Raw genomic sequence first — 20,902 nt, 5'->3', positions numbered from 1 at the left:
TCAGCTCACTGCAACCTCTGTCTCCGGGATTTAAGTGATTCTCCTGCCTTAGCCTCCTGAGTAGCTGGGATTGCAGGTGTGCACCACCACACCTAGCTAATTTCTGTATTTTTAGTAGAGATGAGGTTTCACCATGTCGGCCAGGCTGGTCTTAAACTCGTGACCTCAAGTTATCCACCCACTTTGGTCTCCTCAAGTGGTGGGATTACAGGTATAAGCCACCAGGCCCAGTCATGTATTTTTAGTAGACATGGGGTTTCACTATGTTGCCCAGGCTGGTCTTGAACTCCTGACCTCAGGAGATCTGCCCACCTCAGCCTCCCTGCTGGGATTACAAGGGTGAGGCACTCTGCCCGGCCATTTGAATGGATTTTAAGAGTAGTTCCCCAGTACGCTTTCTCAGAATGTTTAGGAGAGCTTTATAAAAAAAAAAAAAAAAAAAAAAAAAAAAAAATTCCTGGATTCCAACCTAGGCCAATGAAATCCAGTCCAAGTATGTGCATGTTAAAAAAGTTCCCAGCTTGTCCTGATTTCCCCCATGCAGGGAACGTCCTAAACCCCACAGTCACACAGTTTAACCCTTCCCTGGATCCACGTCTCTACTCCAGTAACACCTTCAAAGAGCAGCTGAGGTACCCACCATGTCTAAAACAAGCCCCCAACCCCCTTTCTTTGCTTTACTTTTCCACAGAATTTATCACCATCTAATAAGATGCATTTGCATAATGTTAATATCCATGAAAATGGGGACTTTGTTTCCTGCTCTATCCCTATACCTAATAAAATGGTACTGAATGGGCACCTGAAAAATAGTTATTGACTTGATAAACGAGCAAAGAGTCAGGTTGGAAAACCAGTGGATCTTAATACTATGATGTTGGTGACTATTCTCATGTGGTTCTGAAGTCAAATGACCACACTATTTAGAATGACATCATGAATTGGCTGAACAGTTGAGAGATTTTCTGCACTCTATCCTGCTGGTTTTTCTACAGTGAGAAGGGGATACTCTTTCTCCATATCAACCTAGGGTATGCTGGGCAGTCAGCAGTTCAAGTCAATGCTCAAATGTTCCACTATCCACAGCTGCCTCAATGTCCCCAATGCAATAATCCAAATGGGAACTGGACTCTAAGGCTGGCTGCAGGAGGAAGCTTTCATTTGGGAATAAACCCTGTTGCACACCATCTCATCCTGCTTCTCTGCTCTCTACTCATCACAGGTGCCCTGCCTAGAAAGATCTGGAGATGTAATGTAGTGAAAGGTCAGGAAAGCTTTCAGGAATATCAAGGGTTTACTTTCCATGTGCCTTCATCCTACCAACCAACAACATAGTAATGAAGGTGAAGCAGACCCACCTTCACAATGGAGGTGGCAGAAGCAACTCCCAGGAGGTCACAGTCCTAGTCTTCCCCAACAGCCTCCCTTTCCCTAACACTGCAACACAGGCAGATCCACAGGAAACTTTTCCATTCTCCTCTTGCTATCACATCATCCACTTTGAAGAGGAAATATAATGTAGCATTTAGTACTTAGCTTTGCTCCGAGTAACCATGTTCAATTACATCTGTATCTGGAAGAAATATGAGAATAGCAATTATGTATCTTTGAGAGTCATGTGATTTGAAGAAAGGAGAAATTTATCTCAAAGAATATTGTTTTCTGAAAGGAGAACACAGCAAGTGTGAATTACAAATGAAATAGGAAGACAGCGCAATGAAACTTCTGAAGAGTATGCATGTGTTTGGGGGACAGGAAGCAGGGAAGACAGGACACACAGAGCACCCCAGGATTGTGGACGTGCATAACTATAAGTAACAACTGCCAGGCAGGAACACAGCCATCCCTACAGGGAGTGCTACAAAGTGTAACCAAATCAATGAAAACTGGATTGGTGGATAGGTGGTTTCGTTTTGTACAGCTAGCCTCTTCACTGCATCAGGTGAGATATTACGTATTAAGTATGAATTCAGAAATAAGATCTCAAATAGTTGGTAGTCCCTGCCCTTGAGGAGCTGACAAACTTTCACTACTGATTTATTGACTGAGACAGAGTCTTATTCTTGTCATCCAGGCTGAAGTGCAGTGGCACGATCTTGGCTCACTGCTGCCTCCGCCTCCTGAGTTCAAGCGATTCCCCTGCCTCAGCCTTCCGAGTAGCCGGGATTACAGGCATACGCCACCACACCTGGCTATTTTTTGTATTTTTAGTAGACACAGGGTTTTGTCATGTTGGCCAGGCTGGTCTCGAAGTCCTGACTTCGTGATCTGCCCACCTCAGCCTCTCAAAGTGCTGGGATTACAGGCGTGAGCCACCACATCCAGCCCTGAAAGACTTAATGTCAACAAAATGAAATGCTATGAATCATTTCTAGTTTGGATTTTCTTCCAGTCATGTGAGCCTATAGCATTATGTTTCATGATATAAAGCACCCATTGTGTTCCATAAATCTTTTTCTCCATAGCCTGATCAAAGCCTATTCCTCCCCAGTTGTTTCTAACTACTAAATGGCACTATTGTTTACCCACCTGCTTAAAATTTCAGAGCCCACCTAATATATTCAGAAAGGATGGTGGATGCTAAAACTGGTAGAACGCAAGTTAATGAGGAATGGGATATTTACATAATCTCAAAGTGTTGCTTCCACAAATTATTAATTATAAAGAGAAAATAGATCAACCTAGTGGATATTTCTTCCCCACACCCTCCCCACACCGCCCCCGCTCCCAAGACAGAGTCTTGCTCTGTCACCCAGGCTGGAGTGCAGTGGTGCAATCTCAGCTCACTAGAACCTCTGCCTCCCGAGTTCACGCAATTCTCTGGACTTAGCCTTCCAAGTAGCTGTGCTTACAGGCATGTGCCACCACACCTGGCTAATTTTGTATTTTTAGTAGAGACAGGGTTTCTCCATGTTGGTCACACTGGTCTTGAACTCCCAACCTCAGGTGATCCACCTGCCTTGGCCTCCCAAAGTTCTGGAATTACAGGTGTGAGCGACCACACCCAGCCTTCCATGAGCTTTCTTTCAGGACAGTATGTCCAAGCCTTCTCTTTGTTCTTCTGACATATTGAAGCCACTGCTTAGGAATTTGGTTTTCTTTCTCTCACCTATTGATTTTGAAACAATGTTAGATTAAAAAAAAAAGTTTTTAAAAACTATTGAATTCCTTTGCACCCTACTTATCCAAATTCAGAAATTAATATGGGTACAGAAGTACTTTACTCGTTTACCACCACTCTACCCTGTGGTCTCCTTTCTCTGTTCTGGGATTTGGGATCCAATCTACCGTCCCAACCTGCAGCAGTTAGTTGTCATGTCTCTAACCTCTGACAGTTCGTCCTTCCTTCCTTGTCTTTCATGACCCTAACACTTCGATGAGCCCTGGTCAATTATTTGCATCTCGTCCCTCAACTTGGATTTCTGTCTTTTTTTTTTTTTTTTTTTTCTCTTGAGACAGGGTCTTTGTTGCCCAGGGTAGAGTACAGTGCTGCGAGCACAGCTCACTGCAGGCTCAAACTTCCATTCTCAAGTGATCCTCCTCCCTCAGCCTTCAGAATAGCTGGGAATACAAGTGTACACCACCATGCCTGGCTGATTTTGAAAGATTTTGTACAGATGGGGTCTTGCTATGTTACCCAAGCTGGTCTAGACACCTGGGATTAAGCAATCTTCCTGCTTCATCTCACACCTGCCAGGATTGCAGGCGTCAGCCACCATGCCTATCTTGTTTAATTTCTTTTAATTCCCCTGAGGTTATTCATTTTTAGCAGGCATACTACAGAAATGATTTTGTACCCTTATCTGTATCCTATCAGGGACAACAGGACATTGTTATGTCTTGTTACCAATGATTTAATCTTGGTCACTTGGTTAAGGTGGTGCCTGTTGGATTTCTCCACTGTTAAGTTATAATTTTTCCCTTTGTAATTAATAAATATATCATAGAAGATAATTTGAGAATACATAAGTATCTTTTTCTCCTCGAAATCTCACCCTTTTTGTAGCCATCAGTAGATCTTGTCTGCAACAATAACTGTGGTATTTCAATGACGATTTCTATCCTCTATTCCTTCTACATATATGAACTGAAATTCTTTTAAGGAAAGACCCATCTCCTCTCCTCCATTTATTAGTTTATTCATCCATTTACTTACCCATCCACAGACACATGGGTGTTGACCTTAGTATCTGGAGTAGAATCCAGTATTTTTGTTATTTTCTTGCTAACGCTCCTGAAGTATTGGCCTCTGGGAGTCCCTTGTGGGTGGCTCCCATGCCCTGTGCAAAGCCTCTGTCTTCTGAGCTCCTCTGTGCTTCTTGGCACAAAATGCTCCAGCCTCTTGGTGTCTTTTTCCTGCCCCAGCACTGAATCAGCCATGTCTCTGGAGACATTAGAGCTTTAAACATTATCCAATTACATTCTAGAAACATCACTCTGGCGGCAGCAGTGTAGAGACTGATGGGGGGGCTGAGCGGGGAGGCAGACGGCCCAGTGAGAGGTCCTACCACAAGTCAGAACTGATGGACGCTGGCACTTGAGCAGGGGCAGGGCCAGAGGCGACGGTGAAGAGAAAACAGATTCCAGAGATCTGAGAGGTAGAAACGAGAGGTCTGGGCATCACTTAGATGCTGAGAGTGAGGAAGGTGGTGGTATCTCTGCTGCCTCCTAGATTTCTCCTCACGAGTCTCACAGTATATTAATCGACATAGCCAATGGAGGACAGCCCACTGGTGGGGGGAGGGAGCTAGTCTGACTGGGTTTAAGGTGGCCATGTAGTGGGCTTGGTATCAGCGGGTCTGGGACTCAGGAGAGAGCTCAAGGCAGCAGCATCTCTAGAGAAGATGAGATCGCCATGGGAGAGAGTGCAGGGTGAGGATGGAATCTTACGCCTAATCAAGGTATAGGGAAAGATGGAAAGGAGGGCCAGAAAAGCAGGGTGTAGGGACATGGGACAAAAGGTGCTGTAGAAGTGTGGAGAGACCCAGGTCAAGGTAAACACTTAACTTTTCACTTGATTTGGCAATTATACGTTACAATTTTTAAATAACAGTTTTGATGGAGTGATATGATAAGACAGGAGCCTAAAGGAGCTGAGACCGTGCACAAGGTAAAGAGAAACTGTTCTTTCAAGAAGCCTAGCTGCAAAGCCAAGGACATTATGCACTCAATAGAAGAGTATGCAGAGCCTGTTTGCTTTTTTTTCTCTTTTTTTTTTTTTTTGAGACGGAGTTTCACTCATGTTACCCAGGCTGGAGTGCAATGGCGCGATCTCGGCTCACCGCAACCTCCGCCTCCTGGGTTCAGGCAATTCTCCTGCCTCAGCCTCCTGAGTAGCTGGGATTACAGGCACGCACCACCATGCCCAGCTAATTTTTTGTATTTTTAGTAGAGACAGGGTTTCACCATGTTGTCCAGGATGGTCAAGATCTCTTGACCTCATGATCCACCCGCCTCGGCCTCCCAAAGTGCTGGGATTACAGGCTTGAGCCACCGCGCCCAGCTTTTTTTTTCTCTTTTTCAATGTAAGTACAGAGTTTATGTGGCCACATTTGAGGACTACAACCCAGGAACACAGATTCTAGTTGCCCTGAATGAATCTATGCTCCCTCTGTTTGTTTTTAACAGATGCATCTGTTCAACATTTGCATAGCTACATGCCACGCACCGGGAAAGATGAGCAAAGACTTTTCTGCTGGGGAAAAGAAGCCAGGAGAAGGAAAAAATATAGAGGAGAAGGAAGAGAATAAACAAGAGAATATGGGTAGGGGAACAGGAGATGAGAGAGCCAGGGAGGATAGGCCTTGATTGTCGATATTTGCTTTACAGAAGACTGGCATGTAAATCATCATTACATCTAATTAGCATTTTAAAAATCATCTTCAGAGTTATAAGTCTCTATGTCCACATTTTAAAAAACCTAATACTGCAGATGAAAGGTGGACAAATTACAACTTGCTGCCTGTTTAGCCATGGAGATAGAAATAGTTGTGTTTTTAAAATGTCATTAAAACAAAAACAAAGAATATGTGACCAAGACCCCAAGTGGCTTGTAAAGCACAAAATATTTCTGACCCTTCAAAGAAAATGTCTGCCAATCCCTGCTCTGAACATTTTTACAACAGTAAGCATCCTACATTTTAAAATCCAGGCTAACAGATACATGAAATAACAATTTTTGAGAAATCATTTCCAAAACTGATGAAGTAATGGTCACAGATCTAAAAAAATAAATAAGATACACACTGCCAGGATCTTTATATGATAAGACAGTTTTAATGGACAGTAACCTGGCTTCATATAACAAATAACAAATCTGTTTCTATCTTCAGACCTGGGATATAGCCTCCAAAGTAGGTTTACCTGTACTCACAAAAAATACAAAAATAATCCAAACTCTTCTTCTGATTTGTTTATGGTGTCATCATTCACACACACACACAAAAAAACAAAAACAAAAAAACAAAAACCTACAAATTTAAACCGGCAAACAGACGACATTTCTGCATTTCGGAAGCAAATAATACGAAATAGTAATATGATGTAAAAACAGTTATTAAAAATGACAACTATGGGCATTACATTGAGATACTATACATTAAGTATACTATTCAGAACCAGAAATTGAGAGCAACATAAATTGAGCTCCCATGTAATTTCCCAACTTTTTGTGTATATAAAAGATTTTTTTTTTTTTTTGTGATGGAGTCTTGCTCTGTTGCCCAGGCTGGAGTACAGTGGCGCAGTCTTGGCTCACTGCAATCTCTGCCTCCCAGGTTCAAGCGATTCTCCTGCCTCAGTTGCCAGAGTAGCTGGGATTACAGGCATGCACCACCATGCCCAGCTGAGTTTTATATTTTCAGTAGAGACAGGGTTTCACCATGTTGGCCAGGCTGGTCTCGATCTGCTATCCTAGTGATCCACCCGCCTCAGCAGAACTAGATTTAAATTTTAAAAATCTATTTTAGGCCGGGCGCAGAAGCTCATGCCTGTATTCCCAGGACTTTGAGAGGCTGAGGCGGGCGGATCACGAGGACAGTAGATGGAGATTATCCTGGCCAACATGGTGAAACCCTGTCTCTATTAAAAATACAAAAATTAGCCAGGTTGTGGTGGCGCGTGCCTAAAGTCCCAGCTACTCCGGAGGCTGAGGCAGGAGAATTCCTTGAACACAGGAGGCGGAGGCTGTGGTCAGCCGAGACCGTGCCACTGCATACCAGCCTGGGCGACAGAGCAACACTGTCTAAAAAACAAAAAATTTAAATCTAGTTCATGTAATTTTGAAAGTATAGCAATCAATAAAATTTATCTCTTAAAAGGCAAGGTTTGAAAATGCATGTTAAAACTTTTAAGAGTTCAAAGACAATTAGAATCATGATGCAGCAACTTGTGAAGCCAAAAAATTCTTCTTGAATGAAACAAGCCTGATTCCTTGTTCTGGTCACACCCTGACCTTCTGGAAAGGTACATAAAAGAAAGGCATTCATGCCACAACCTGTCAAACAGTTCCAGATTTTCTACTTTGGTATTATTTTTCAGAGGCTATTAAGAGGTTCTTTCCGTATAACCTTAAGACCCCATGCAAATGAGCATCTCAAGAATAAGCCCCTCCGCTTTGGGCAGCACTCTTACTAGATTCCCTTCTAATTAAAAACTGGCCTATCTGGTTCTTTTTTGCTACAGAACACAAGTGGCACTTTTTAAATACTATAGGAGCTCCACATTTCAGAAGCAAGTTCATGTTTTTACTTACTTTCCATTTTCTCTTCCCCAACGTAAAGAGTTACAGGGAAGATTCTATGTCTTTTCAAAGAAAGTACACCTCCTAAATAAATGCAAAAGGAAAGCAGGAATTTATGTGAATTTATTATTGTCTTTGTATTTGTCCTTTTTGTGTAGTTCACACCAAAGCATGAAGTGAGTGTTAAGACACTGCCCTCTTTTTCCTTTTTTGGCAAAGGAGATAGTGGGAGTAGGGGAAAACAAAATCTACAGCCTCCAACACACCCTTCCAGGTCCCTTTAATAAATGAGAGGCAGCTTCAGGACGAACTTCCCGTTAGCATCTTTAAGCTCCGTCTGAAAACCACATTTTTGCTTCTGGCGCCTGCTTAATTTACAATCCACTGCTATAAACTTCTCCAAACAACTTCAAGCTGAAAGTGCCTTCCAAAATGTTGTCAAGGAAATGAATGCTGCTCAATTAATTCTTTAGTCATGTTGAGACAAACGCTCTCTCATTGGAGCTACTCTTTCTGAATAAAGAATTTGGTCTCTTCTTCTCTCAGTTTTCTTGGCATCAGAAATTAAATTCATGGGAGCTGACCACGCCATCTAAAACAGTTCAAAACTAAGAGCTAAACTCTGTTGCAAGATGGTTTATTCTGTCCTTTTGCTCTACCTCCCCGCAAACATACTCACCTACACAGTAAAATGTTACGGCAGAAAGTTCAACCTTACTTGCGAGCAGTATATACAGCATCCTGAACTCTGACCTTATACTTTTTCTGCAGAACAGTCATGTACCATGTAAGGACGTTTCAGTCCATGATGGACACCATACACAACAGGGGTCCCATGAGATTATAATACCATATTTTTACTGTGCCTTTTTCTGTGTTTGGATACACATATACTTATGGCTGTGTTACAAATTGCCTACAGTGTTCAGTACAGTCACATGCTGTATGAGTCTCTAGCCTAAGAGCAACAGACTAGGCCAGGTGTAGTGGCTCATGCCTGCAATCCTAGCACTTTGGGAGGCTGAGGTCGGCAGAACACCTGATATCGGGAGTTTGAGACCAGCCTGACCAACATGGAGAAATCCCGTCTCTACTAAAAATACAAAATTAGCTGGGTGTGATGGCTCACACCTGTAATCCCAGCTACTTGGGAGGCAAAGGCAGGAGAATCGCTTGAACCTAGGAGACGGAGGTTGCGGTGAGCTGAGATAGCGCCATTACACTTCAGCCTGGGCAACAAGAGCAAAACTCCGTCCCTCCTCCCCCACAAAAAAGAGAGCAACAGACTACACCATATAGTCTAGGTATGTAGCAGGCTGTGCCCTCCAGGTTTGTGGTGTTTAAACAATGACAAAATTGCCTGATGATGTATTTCACAGAACGCACTGGTGTCATGAAGCAATGGTGACTGTACACACAGATCACAGTCAACTCAATTATATTACATATGAAAGTTCTACTTACAGACTCAGTGTCCCTGGCCCTGGACATAAAAGATGATGGGCTTTAAAATTACCCAGTCCATATGTCTACTGGTTTTCCACACTAAATGAAAGGTAATACACGTCTTGCTGAAGGCACACACCATGAACTAAAGTAGCCTGTTGTAGGGAGTGATTATTTGGCACAGTTGGAAAAATCTTACAAAGGGATACTTGAACCAGGCCTTGAAGGATGAATATGAAATTATCTGCCAGGCACGAGTAGGAAGTCAAGAAAGGCAGAGAGACAGGAAACAAGTACAAAAAGCCAAACATATTCACAGACAGGTGAGGCACTCTGCAGAGCTGTCAAGGACCAGAAGAATGTAATTAAGGTGTCTAAACAGCAATACCACCTCAAATTCAACATATCTAAGATACCCTGTTATTTTCCCCACTTTCCTTAAGCAGCCAGGCTCAAAAGCTGTTATCTCTTCTTTTTCCTTCATTCTTAGTTGTCATGTTCAATTAACAGCCAGTTGATTTCTTCCCTAATTCTGGAGACCCACTGCCACCTTGATGCTTAGGACACTGTCCCACTGCGCTGATCTCAACTGGTCTAGTAGCTCCATGTTCATCCCTTCCTGGTCCTGTAGATACACAGCAACTAACTACCTTCTTAAAGTAGGGCTTCAGCATAGTACTAGTCTTTAATTATTACCAACTAATGATCAAATAAAAATCTAAACCAATAACCCTGCATGTTAGAATATGTCTTACCTTCCTCTCAACCACCGTTCCTATAGTCCAGCCAAAGCAGCCCATCCACTACCAGGAGCACACGCCTGATGTTCCTGCATGTATCCTTTGTTCTACCTCAGTGGCCCTGCTGGCCCCTTTCACCCACCCAACTCCTACTCCTCCTCTCTAAGGCTTTGTTCAAATATCATTTCCTCCACATGTGATCACCCAAGTAGTTCTTCCCTTCACAATTCCTGCAGCTAGAAGTGTCTGTATAATTCAAATCACTTTTGTTTCATAGTTTGTTTTTCTTACAACCAAGCTATAAAACTTGAGAGTAGATTCTGTATTTCCCCAATATTTCTAAACTGGCCTGACTTTAATGCCCACAGTAAGTGTATGAGCATCACCTGTTGGTGACGATGAAGAGGCCAACAGTGCGCCTGGGAGCCATCCCTGGTCTGCCCTTTTCCTCATCACCATGTCCTGGTGCCAAATGTCTGTAATCCAGCCGCTGTGTCCACCTCCGCTGCCAAACCCTGGCCCAGAGCATCTCACTTTCCATCTGAACAACTGCAGCGTCCACCAAAATGACTGCTGGTTCTACTCTTGGCTTTTATAGAGCACACCCAGCAGCACTGCATTTGAGTGACTTTAAAACAATGTACAAACAAGATGCTATATTCCCCTTTTTAAACCCATGTCCCATCCATGGCACCTAAGATAAAGCCTAAACCCTCGATCAGGCTCAACTATGCCATAAATTGCTTCTTCGTCCCTTTGCCATACCCCATCATCTACCCAGCCAGCTCCCAATACACAAGATGGCAGCAGAAGTTTCATCTTATTTGGAAGCAGTCTAAACACCAGCTCTAAATCAGGGACCACAGGCCCTCCCAGCCGCTAATCTGCTTCGAGTCATCCCACCCTTTGCTCACTATCTCCAGGTATGTGGTGCTCTGTCCCCCAGAGACGCCTGACCTGGTCTTGGTGCCTCCCCTGCTCTTCTCATGCCTAGGCCTCCTCCTCCCTCAGATCTCAGCGTCAATGGCACCCCCTCAGAGCAGGGATCCCGTCACCCAGGCCACAGCAGCAGCCACGTCCATCCTCTGTGGACTTGCTTCAGTGCACTCACATGGCTCTGTAATAAGACCTCTTCACCGCTCACCTCCCCAGGTACCCCCATGGATGCTGGCACCCCATCTAGGAAGGTCAATGAACAAACAAGCATATTAGAGAGGCTTAGCCAACAAACGATTAAAAAGAAAGTAAATGTGATTAATTGGGGTAACTACTATAATAGTAAATGGTCAAATGAGCCAATTAAATTCTTTTAGGGGAGACTACCAGAAGTGTTTACTCCCATAAACTCAGCAAATTTATTCTCCACTCATTCTTGAGATTCTAAAACTAGCCATAACACAAGGATGTTCTAAAAAACAACTAAGTGAACATCAAAAATAATCTTTAAATCTTTAGTTTTATGTTTATTTCCTTCTCCAGCCCCACAGAGATAGAAAAATAAATAGACTGACATAGGCCTCCACGTACTATGTTAGTTTTGATACTCTGTGGGAGATCACCGAATACATGCTCCAATGGCAGGCAGCACAAGAGGATGGAGTCCCAGAGGGTGCAATCCTTTGTAAATGACTAAGATGGAGGCTCCAGGAGGGAAATGGCTTTGCCAGCTGGTTATCACCATCTTGCTAGTACATAGCTGCTGCTGAGATGTCTCCAGTTATCTCCTGCATATGTGTTGAATGACTAAACCTGTAATCAACTCCCTAAACAATCAACAGACTAATTATATATAAGGTCCCTTTATTATGAAATATATCTGTGAGGAAACAATACATGGTATATCTCAATAACTTTAGACAATGCTAATTCTTGAACTGTAATCTATTATTGGTAAACACAACCCCACAGCATATGGGTTAAGGCAGTGGTGACATTTCTTAAGAATGTCCCAAGACCTATGAGGACTGTGAATATTTTCATAACCCCTTTTCTGATCAATACAAAAGAAACCTGCAAATAAAGGAAATGGTAACGTCTTTTGCTCATAACCCCCACTCAGGGGTGATAAAAATGACATATCTGTTCCTTTCCTGCCAATAGCAGGAGTTATAATTTTTAGGCAGGGAACAAAGTTGATAGCTTTGGTCACACAAGACAGTAGCCATTAAGGAGGTCACGCAGGAGAACCAGCCAACCCACCAAAAACCCCAAGAGAAGTCTCTCCTCTGTTATAGCAAGTGTCAAATCCCCATACCAGCTTTCATGTGAGGAAGGGAAGCTAGAAGTTGTGGGAAACTGTTTCACTGACTAACCAAATGGAAGACTATACAAGTAGCCAATGGGTCCCGCTGGGGCTCCTGCTCCATCACTGAAGTAGACTGGGGGCTGTGGCATGGAGAGAAGAACAAACACGGATATCAGGAACCTTTCGTTTTAAGGATTTTCACTGTCCTTCAAAATCCCACTGTCCTTAAACTTCTGGCTTCATTTATAGTGAATATTCTCTGTGGTTTAGAAAAGACTCATATCAAACTCACAGCCTAAATGTGAGGTTTCAGTATGAAGTTTCTTACAATTCAGGGACCGATCAATATAAACAATTTAAGTGACAAAAGTGCAAATATTTTGAGCTCCGTAATACTAAACAATTTACGATTATTCAGAGGTATAGGCAGTTGGTTACCGATGAATGCTAATATAACCATAAAATTATGTTTCGAAATATATCTACTCCTATTAACATGTTACCATAAAAATCACAAGCATCAAATGGTCTTTAAAATTGTTCTTTAAAACATACAGAAACATTTTGTAGTTGAGAAAACCACAAAATAACTACGAGCAAAAATATACATTTAAGTTTCCATAAAAACTCACTCCAAAAAACCCCCAAAATATTTAATTGGTTTATATTCTATTATTCAACTTTTAAAAACTAGTCCTCCCATCTTCCATTTATGATATGCACTGGCCCTCAAGGACTTACTCTACTCCAGGAGGGCACGGCCTTGACAGTTGGTTGCTCCCATCTTGCTCATAGCTGGCCGCTGCTGAGAGTATTGAGTTATCTCCCGTGTATGTGGTGAACCCCGGAGATAACCAACAAAACATTTCACGAGGTCTTATTTTCCCCAAGTATCCCATTTTTCTAATTTATTTGAACAGAGGAAAATACCAAATCCCTTCCCTACAATAGCAAATGGCAAAGTACTATGTCTTTCTATTTTGCAGTGTTTCCATAGTAATTTTATGAGAAATTAGGGCATTCACTATTTACTCCCATAGAGAAATGGATGCAGAAACATATGACTACCATTCTATGGTTAAGTCATTCTTTGGCTCTACGTACTTAGGAAGATGATTTAACTCTGCTGTTCCAAGCACCAGGATCAGGAACTCTGGCAGAGTGTTGAGGCATCTAGATGGACACAGATTCTTTATTCTCCGCAGAGCCAGAGCTGCCACCTTTATGTGAGCCTTTGATTTCTTTCCTTCTTTGGATTCATTGTGACTTAGGAGACAGAGAACCCATGGGAAGCACTCAAATTCAAGGTCACAACCACAGCCTGCCACTTGTCACACCCCACACTCCTGCATCTCCACCCTTAACCCAGAATTCAAACTCACAAATCATTCATTTATATTACAGCTTTTGTACACAAAATGATAGTCTTGTATATTTCACAAGGATGATGCAATCCTGTGAAGGACTTACTGCATGGCACTCATTGGCCAAATGAATCCTTATTTGTCCTAATTAGGTTTTCTTTACAAATTATAAATAGATTTTAAGTCCCACTTTGATATCATAAGAACTCGTTAACACTTTAAACAATGGGTAAGGTGGTTTTGTAAATTGGATGCTTAGTCTGTATCATCCAAATACAAATCCTAAGGAACTGGAGTTTCTTTTTTTTCTTTTTTTTTTTTTTTGAGATGGAGTTTCACTCATGTTACCCAGGCTGGAATGCAATGGCGCGATCTCGGCTCACCGCAACCTCCGCCTCCTGGGTTCAGGCAATTCTCCTGCCTCAGCCTCCTGAGTAGCTGGGATTACAGGCACATGCCACCATGCCCAGCTAATTTTTTGTATTTTTTGGTAGAGACGGGGTTTCACCATGTTGACCAGGATGGTCTCGATCTCTTGACCTCGTGATCCACCCGCCTCGGCCTCCCAAAGTGCTGGGATTACAGGCTTGAGCCACCGCGCCCGGCCCAGGAACTGGAGTTTCTATGTGGAAGAGCATTTTACATCAATCCTAAATTATATAATGAAAACTAATTTAAGAACATTGAAGGGGATGTGACAGGAGATAATGCAAGCTATAAGAAGAGGCAGAAGTAGAAACTGTGTATAGGTAAAGGAGTGAGGACTTACCCACTAGAGAAATTAACCAGGGATAGTTTTACTTTTATTGCATTACTATTACTCATAATAACAATCCTTCGGAAGGTTCTAAGACAAATCTGAACACCTCACACCTCCCTTTATGTTAGAGTCACTAGTCTAACAAGAATTTTATTGATTTGTTTCATCATTTGAAACCTTCCAAAAACCTCTCCAGAATTAGAATATCTACTGCTACTAATAGTGGCAACCACTGTGTTATATAAAATAAACAAATATCTTTACAGTGACATGAGTAATCTGTGTTAAACTGCAATTTACAAGTGCTTAGTTTCCTTAGAAGCCTGGATAAAATACATCTTTGATCTTCTGAAACTGAACATAGTTATTATCACTTTTGAAAAACTCAGTAAGAATAGGGTTTAATCCAACTAGGTTATGATTACAAAAAAGAAAAAAGGAAAAAAAAAAAAAGAAAAGGAAAATCACTGAGAACCATTTAACTATCGAGACCTTCTGGACAAATTTCATCTTCTGAGCAGTTGTTAGGAATGCCTTATAGCAAGTGGATAAAAACAAAGTCTAGGTTCCTTAAAAGAGACTCAGGCTCAACTTATTTTCCATCATCATGAGAGTGCAAGAAATAGGTAACGTCAATTTGATTTTAAGAGGGCTCAGGATTTGAAAGGGACTCAGAAATTGGAGCTTCTTACTAAACCCCTGAGCACTAAGAAACTTCATAGGCCACAACCACTATTCAAGATACTTAGGACAATCAGTCGGGAGCTGCTATGGAAGACCATAAACTTGAAGCACAAATGGAGAAAAATGATAATGAAAATATAGTAAAGAAAGCAAAACATTATTAACAGAGCATTACTCTGAAATCACTTTGCCTCACAGCCACATTCTCATTACCAGGGAACACTGAGTGGATGCTATAGCGTATTCTCAGGATTAGCAGGGAAGCAAAGAATCTACTAAGAGGCTGGGCAGTTATTCACACAAATTAATCAAGAAAAGGAAACTGGGGACGCAAAGGATGCTCTCCACACACCACATAGTACTCATGGACGTCAGTGCCCATGTGACATTAAACTACACTGCATGCTTCACATAGCCAAAATAAATAAATAAATAAATAAATAAATAAGAAAAGGATGTCCATGTGACTATGAAACTTGGACCTCCTACAGAGATCATATTACTCTCCTTAGGTAGTTTCATCAGCAACATCTATGAGTCAAACTCTATATTTAAATGGCAAAACAGGCTCATCAATAATTAGGCCTTGGAACATACCCAGATTAACAGCATAAAATAAATGCTTGTTGCAATACAACTCTACAGGCCTGGATTTATACAGCAGAATACCCAATCAGGTTCTGTATGACAGGGGAAGGGAAATGCTTTAACTTTAAATGATACAATAAAGCTATAAAAACAGAAACAGAATCTCCTCCTCACAGCACATACACGAAGCAAAACAAAAATAGCATAGAGCTACGTAACTCAGTCTTAAAGGAGATTTGCTGTCCATGTAGCCCAACCACTTCACTTCACAGATAACGAAGCGAGTGCCCAGAAAAGTTGCTCAACATGACCTAGGCTGGATTCGAGGCCCATTGTCTCACTCTATCCTCACTAGACCTGCTTTCTCTCAAAAAATAAGGGGAGAAAAAGCCATTTACATTCTTAGCTGACTCATCAAAGGATCCAAAAAATCTTAGGAATCTTTTTTTCATTTTCTCTCCAGGACTGAAAGCCAAAAGAACTATTGTTGCAATAGGTCTCTAGAAAACCCTAAATTTTACAAGTGAACACAGGACCGTGAACCAGTACAGTGCCACCATAATGTCACTGCAGAAGCACACAGTAGTTCACTTTCAAATCCTTTTTACATACATTACTCCCCAAGAACCACAGCTCAGGAGAGATATAGGTCTGAACTTTGCATCAGATCAATGGGACTGTGCCAGAATCGGAAGAGACTGAGACATGAAGGAGAGCAAACTGTAATATTTAAAAGAAAAAGAAATTTCCTACAAGCCCCAGGGAGCTTTTCCAGAAGGTCTCAAAATTGCTGAGAAAGGAAATGCTCTGTGGGTGCTTACAACTATGAATTCAGTTTTGCCATTCTTAAAGGTTGTCAGCTACTTTTTTTTTTTTTTTTTTTTTTAAGAGACAGGGTCTCACTCTGTCGCCCAGGCAGGCTGCAGTGCAGTGGCACAGTCACAGCTCTCTGCGTCCTGGAACTCCTGGGGTCAAGGGATCCCTCCGCCTCATCCTCCCAAACTGCTGCAATTACAGCCATAAGCCACTGTGCCCAGCCTGTCAACTACTATTAGGTTTAGTTTCCCCAACAAATCAAAGGGAAAATCTCACCCAGGAATCAAAAGGAGGGAAAGCTGGGAGCATGCTGGAAAGGGGTACGCCATTTACTGAGCTGAGGGACTGTGGGATGTCCTGCCTCCTTCCTGGAGCAGCCTCATCCTAGGTCTGCAAGACACATGCTCTCTCTACATAAACTGGGACTGTCCGTCTTCTTTCAGCTGATCATGAGGGTTTGCTGCCAAAGTTGAATTTTCTGGCTTTTTCCTTTTATATTTAAAATCCTTCTAATATGGTATGATTGCTAAGGACGTCAGGAGGAAAAACAAGCTAGACCAAAGATAAAGCAGAGTAAAAGATTAAACCAGTAAGTCGAAAGACTTTTCTATATTAAATAGAAAGCCAAACAAGTTACTTTAATTCCCAATGTGACAGAGTTGAAGTGGCTCCCTTCGTTGGGCACATAGCAAGCAGCAGATAATATTGCTCCTGTTTTTTATGTATATGATTTATTTATTGTACAAACTGGGAATCACTATGTTGCCCCAGCTAGTCTCCAACTCCTGGCCTCAAATGATCCTCCCACCTCCACCTCTCACAATGCTAGCATTACAGGTGCGAGCCACCATGCCAGGCCATACATAATATTGCTTCTAAACCACAGAATCACACAACCACTTATGACAATTACCAACATTAGACCGAATACAGACACTAAACAAAATCAGATTTTTATAAAACTTCAGAGATTACCAAACTTTTCAACATTCAATTCACAGATTAATGATATCACTGATCTAAACGCTTAAGTTTCAAAAGGGAAAGATAAAAAACATCAAGTTCTAGAATACACACATTTCGTTTCAATATAAGTCTCTAAAGTACTGTTCAAACAAAACAAACACATTATAAAAGCCCAATCTTATTGGTATTAAAATTACCAGTAAAAATAAAAAATTAATGAGTTTGTTTCTAGTAATACAGATTTGTCAAGCAACTTTGAAACAGCTTTGAAACTGATAATTTAAAAAAATCCCAAGATATTCTATCACTTCAATAGCCAAATAAACTTAAAGCAATTAATCTGTCACTGATGAAACATATACACTGATTTGTTTATCCACAAAATGTCAAAAAATATCCACCTTGCCTTTAAAGATGGTTGAAAATGGAAATCAAAATGAGACAGTATGTGAAAATGCTTGATAAGCATTTTAATTATATTGTAAGCCAGCTCACAATGGAGTTTACACAAAGAAAACAGTGAAATGCAAGTAATGCTTTAACTTGGTAGGGTAAGAGTAGGAGGCTAGGCGCAATTAATTTGGAGTCTAATCCTAGTTGGACACCATTAAGTACCAGTAACCTTGTAACACCAGTCACTAATGCCTGCTGAGCCCTTATTTTCTTAAGGTGAAAGAAATGGATTCCTATAAGGTGTTCAAAACACCATTACGTACTTCACAGGTGGGTCAGTGATTAAATTAGAAGACTCATTTTATCCCTCATTCATCAGATGAGTGAGCTGAAGCGGTGTCATCTATCAGCAACTCACAGCTAGTAAGTGTAAAAGCTGGATGCATAAAGCCAGTCTTCAAACCCTGAATCCAGTGCACTTCTCAATTAGGTGTAACTGAATGTCTACCATGAAAACGCAATGCAGCCAGTTTTCTAATGACCAAATTTGCAGTGGTAGAAAGAAAGGCAGTCATTCGTTCAATACATTAACTGACAGGCCCTATTCTTTTTGAGTGCAAGGAGTAAAGCAGTGAATAAAAGAAAACACTACGGCTTCAATGAGCTCACAATGTGGTTGGAAAGAGCACCAAAGAAAATATGTAAAATACAGGGCATATCACAGTGGTAAGTGCTATGGAGAAAAATGAACAAGGATGGCAAGCATGTGTTTGGCGATTTGTAATTTATTTCTTTTAAGCCAGATGGATACCATTTAAAAAACAACAATAATGCATCTAAAGTCGTTTTCTTCAGCACCTTCCCCAACAGGGAAGACTTTGGTCCGCTTATTCCAATTTGAGACTGGTTGCTTAAACCTCTCAATTGCCAGCTAGAAGTTGTCTGTCACATTAGCAATCCAAATTCTGTACTAACGATGATACCCCAGCCCCCAACCCCGACCCCTGCCAAAGAGTGCAAATCGATTTACAAAAGAAATCCAGGAGAAACTAGAAGTTACAAGAGCACTTGGACGGCTTCTAAGTTAGCACAAATGTCTCCCAATGCAAAGGATGAAGTGTAGCGTGTGTGCTGGTTTCTGCTGGGACAAAGCGCTAAGAATACAGTACACATCATTTTCTTTTTTCTGACCTGTCAATTGTAGTGATATTCTCTACCATTGGCCTATATTTAACCAGCTTACTAAACAGTTTCTCCAGTTTTTAGCATTCCCTCCTTCCCTTTTATTAAAACAGCAACCTAGTTTGCAAGAAGGTTGCTGAAAGAAAAGATAGCTTCCTGCAAGATCTGATACATTTGTATAAGCACTGTCTTATCAACCTTTTAATTAACCTGGTTAGTTGAGTTGGCTAATCAGGTTAAGCTTTGCTTTACTAAAGTATTAAAATGCCCTTAGTTACTAGGCTCTTACGGTCCTCGGGTTGTAGCTGCATCCTGAGAATTCGCCACAGTTTACTTTAACGTGTAACTGTTAAACAGTTACCAGATGCGATCGGAAAAGTCACTTTTGACAAGGAGAACAATTTCGCCCGGGAGGTCCGCCTACCCAAACCCAGAAGTACAACCGAGAGGGTTTTCTCTGCCCGCACCCCGCGAGGCGCTGTCCGTCCGGCCTCCCCGCGGGCAGGGCGCTCCCGGCCGGGTTGGCGGCGCCGGCCCAGCCCGGGCGCGTGGATTCGGAGGCATGCGATGGGCGAACTTCAGCGGGGACCGCGGGCCGGGAATGGGCGAGGGGGCGGCTCTTCCCGGACGCGGCTCCGCCCAGCTCGCAGGTGCGGGTCCCAGCCCGCCCAGGACAGCGTCTGGGGGCCTCTGGGCGGGAGCCCGCCGCGGCGGTGGGACCCGGGGAGGGCGAGGCGCAGGACCGAGGCCTGGGTCCGGGTACAACTGCGAGGGGCACGGGGGTCCCGTGGGGAGCGCGGGACCGGAAGCCACAGGGGCCGCCCGGGGGACGCAGCCAGTGGGGCCCGGCTCCGGCGCGTGCCGGGAGGGACTCCGTGCCAACAGTGACGCGGGGACCCCGGCGCCGCGGGTAGGGGACAGGGTCTGGGGGCCACGCCCGGCCCGGCCGCCCCGCCCCCGGCTCTGGGCAGCACCGCCGCACTCGACCGCCGCAGCCCCTTCCCCACCTGATGTAGGGGCTGGCGGCCGCCAGGATGTTCTTCTGCACCGGGATCTCCTCCCCGTCGAGGACCAGGTGCGCGTCGCAGAAGCGGGACTCCTCGCGGAAAGAGCTGAGCGCTCGCAGCAGACGCGCGGCGTGCTGAGGGTCGGACACGGCGCTGCCCTCGGCCATCTCGGCGTCCGCTCCTCGGCCGGCTGGGCCGGCTCCCGACACAGCCAGGCCGGACCCCTGGAGCCGGACGCGTCTCGAGCGCGCACCCGCCCAGCCCGGCTCTCAATGCTCCGAGCAAAAGCTGGAACCCCCGGAACGCTTCTGTGACATCCGCGATGCGCTGGGCCGGCTCCTTTAAGAAGTCGCTGCATGACGTTATTTATCCGCGACGCCCCCTCACCGTCGCTCTCCGCCCTCTCGCCCCCGCTGCTGGAGGCGGCCAATCAGAAGCCTCCTTCCTCCGCCCGCCTGGCCAGCTCCGCCTGGCTGCTGCGGGAGGTGTAGAAGGCTGAGGGTGATGGCAGCCGCGGTGGAGGGAGGTACGGACGGCCTAGGACTCAGTGGTTAATAACCCGTGGCCTCTGGAGCCGCGAGTTTGAATCCTGGTTGCAGCTTTTCTACTTACTAGCTGTGTGGCCATGGGTAAGGTGCCCATCCTCAGTTTCTCCGTCTGCAAAATGAGAACGACTTTTTAGTGTTGTTGTGGACTTAGCGAGATGACGCATGCAAGCAAGGGCGCAATGGCTGTAGCCTTCATCATTTATGAGAGAAAAGGAGCTGCTCAGGTGAGAGCACAAAAACCCGGGAAAACAGACCCAGAAAAGATGGTTTTCGTTATGGGCTAGAAAAGAGATGTAGCAGATGAAGCTGGATAAGTCCGAAAGAGGCTTTAAGTTTTGCAGGGTCTCCTTGGTGTGGGAAGGAGGCTGGTTTCTGTAGGGGTGAAGAACCATGGAAGGATATTTTGCAGGAGGTTTGTGCAG

The 20,902-nt window shown here is 43.4% G+C and overlaps 1 protein-coding gene across 1 annotated transcript in view; it reads right to left on the bottom strand.

Annotated features, from left to right (window-relative positions):
- GAN (gigaxonin) overlaps window positions 1–20,266 on the bottom strand; it is a 57,651-nt gene extending 37,385 nt beyond the window's left edge. Inside the window, exon 1 of the mRNA XM_032284534.1 lies at window positions 19,933–20,266. Coding sequence (XP_032140425.1) covers window positions 19,933–20,099 — 167 coding nt within the window. The 5' untranslated portion in view covers window positions 20,100–20,266. The remainder of the gene's footprint in view (window positions 1–19,932) is intronic.
- Between the last annotated feature and the right edge of the window lie 636 nt (window positions 20,267–20,902).

This window comes from Sapajus apella, unplaced genomic scaffold (assembly GCF_009761245.1).
Source record: "Sapajus apella isolate SASKATOON/1434 unplaced genomic scaffold, GSC_monkey_1.0 scaffold15, whole genome shotgun sequence".
Classification (NCBI taxonomy): Eukaryota; Metazoa; Chordata; class Mammalia; order Primates; family Cebidae; genus Sapajus; species Sapajus apella.
Note: the sequence above shows the minus strand (reverse complement) of the source record. Positions and strands in the feature narration are given on the sequence as shown.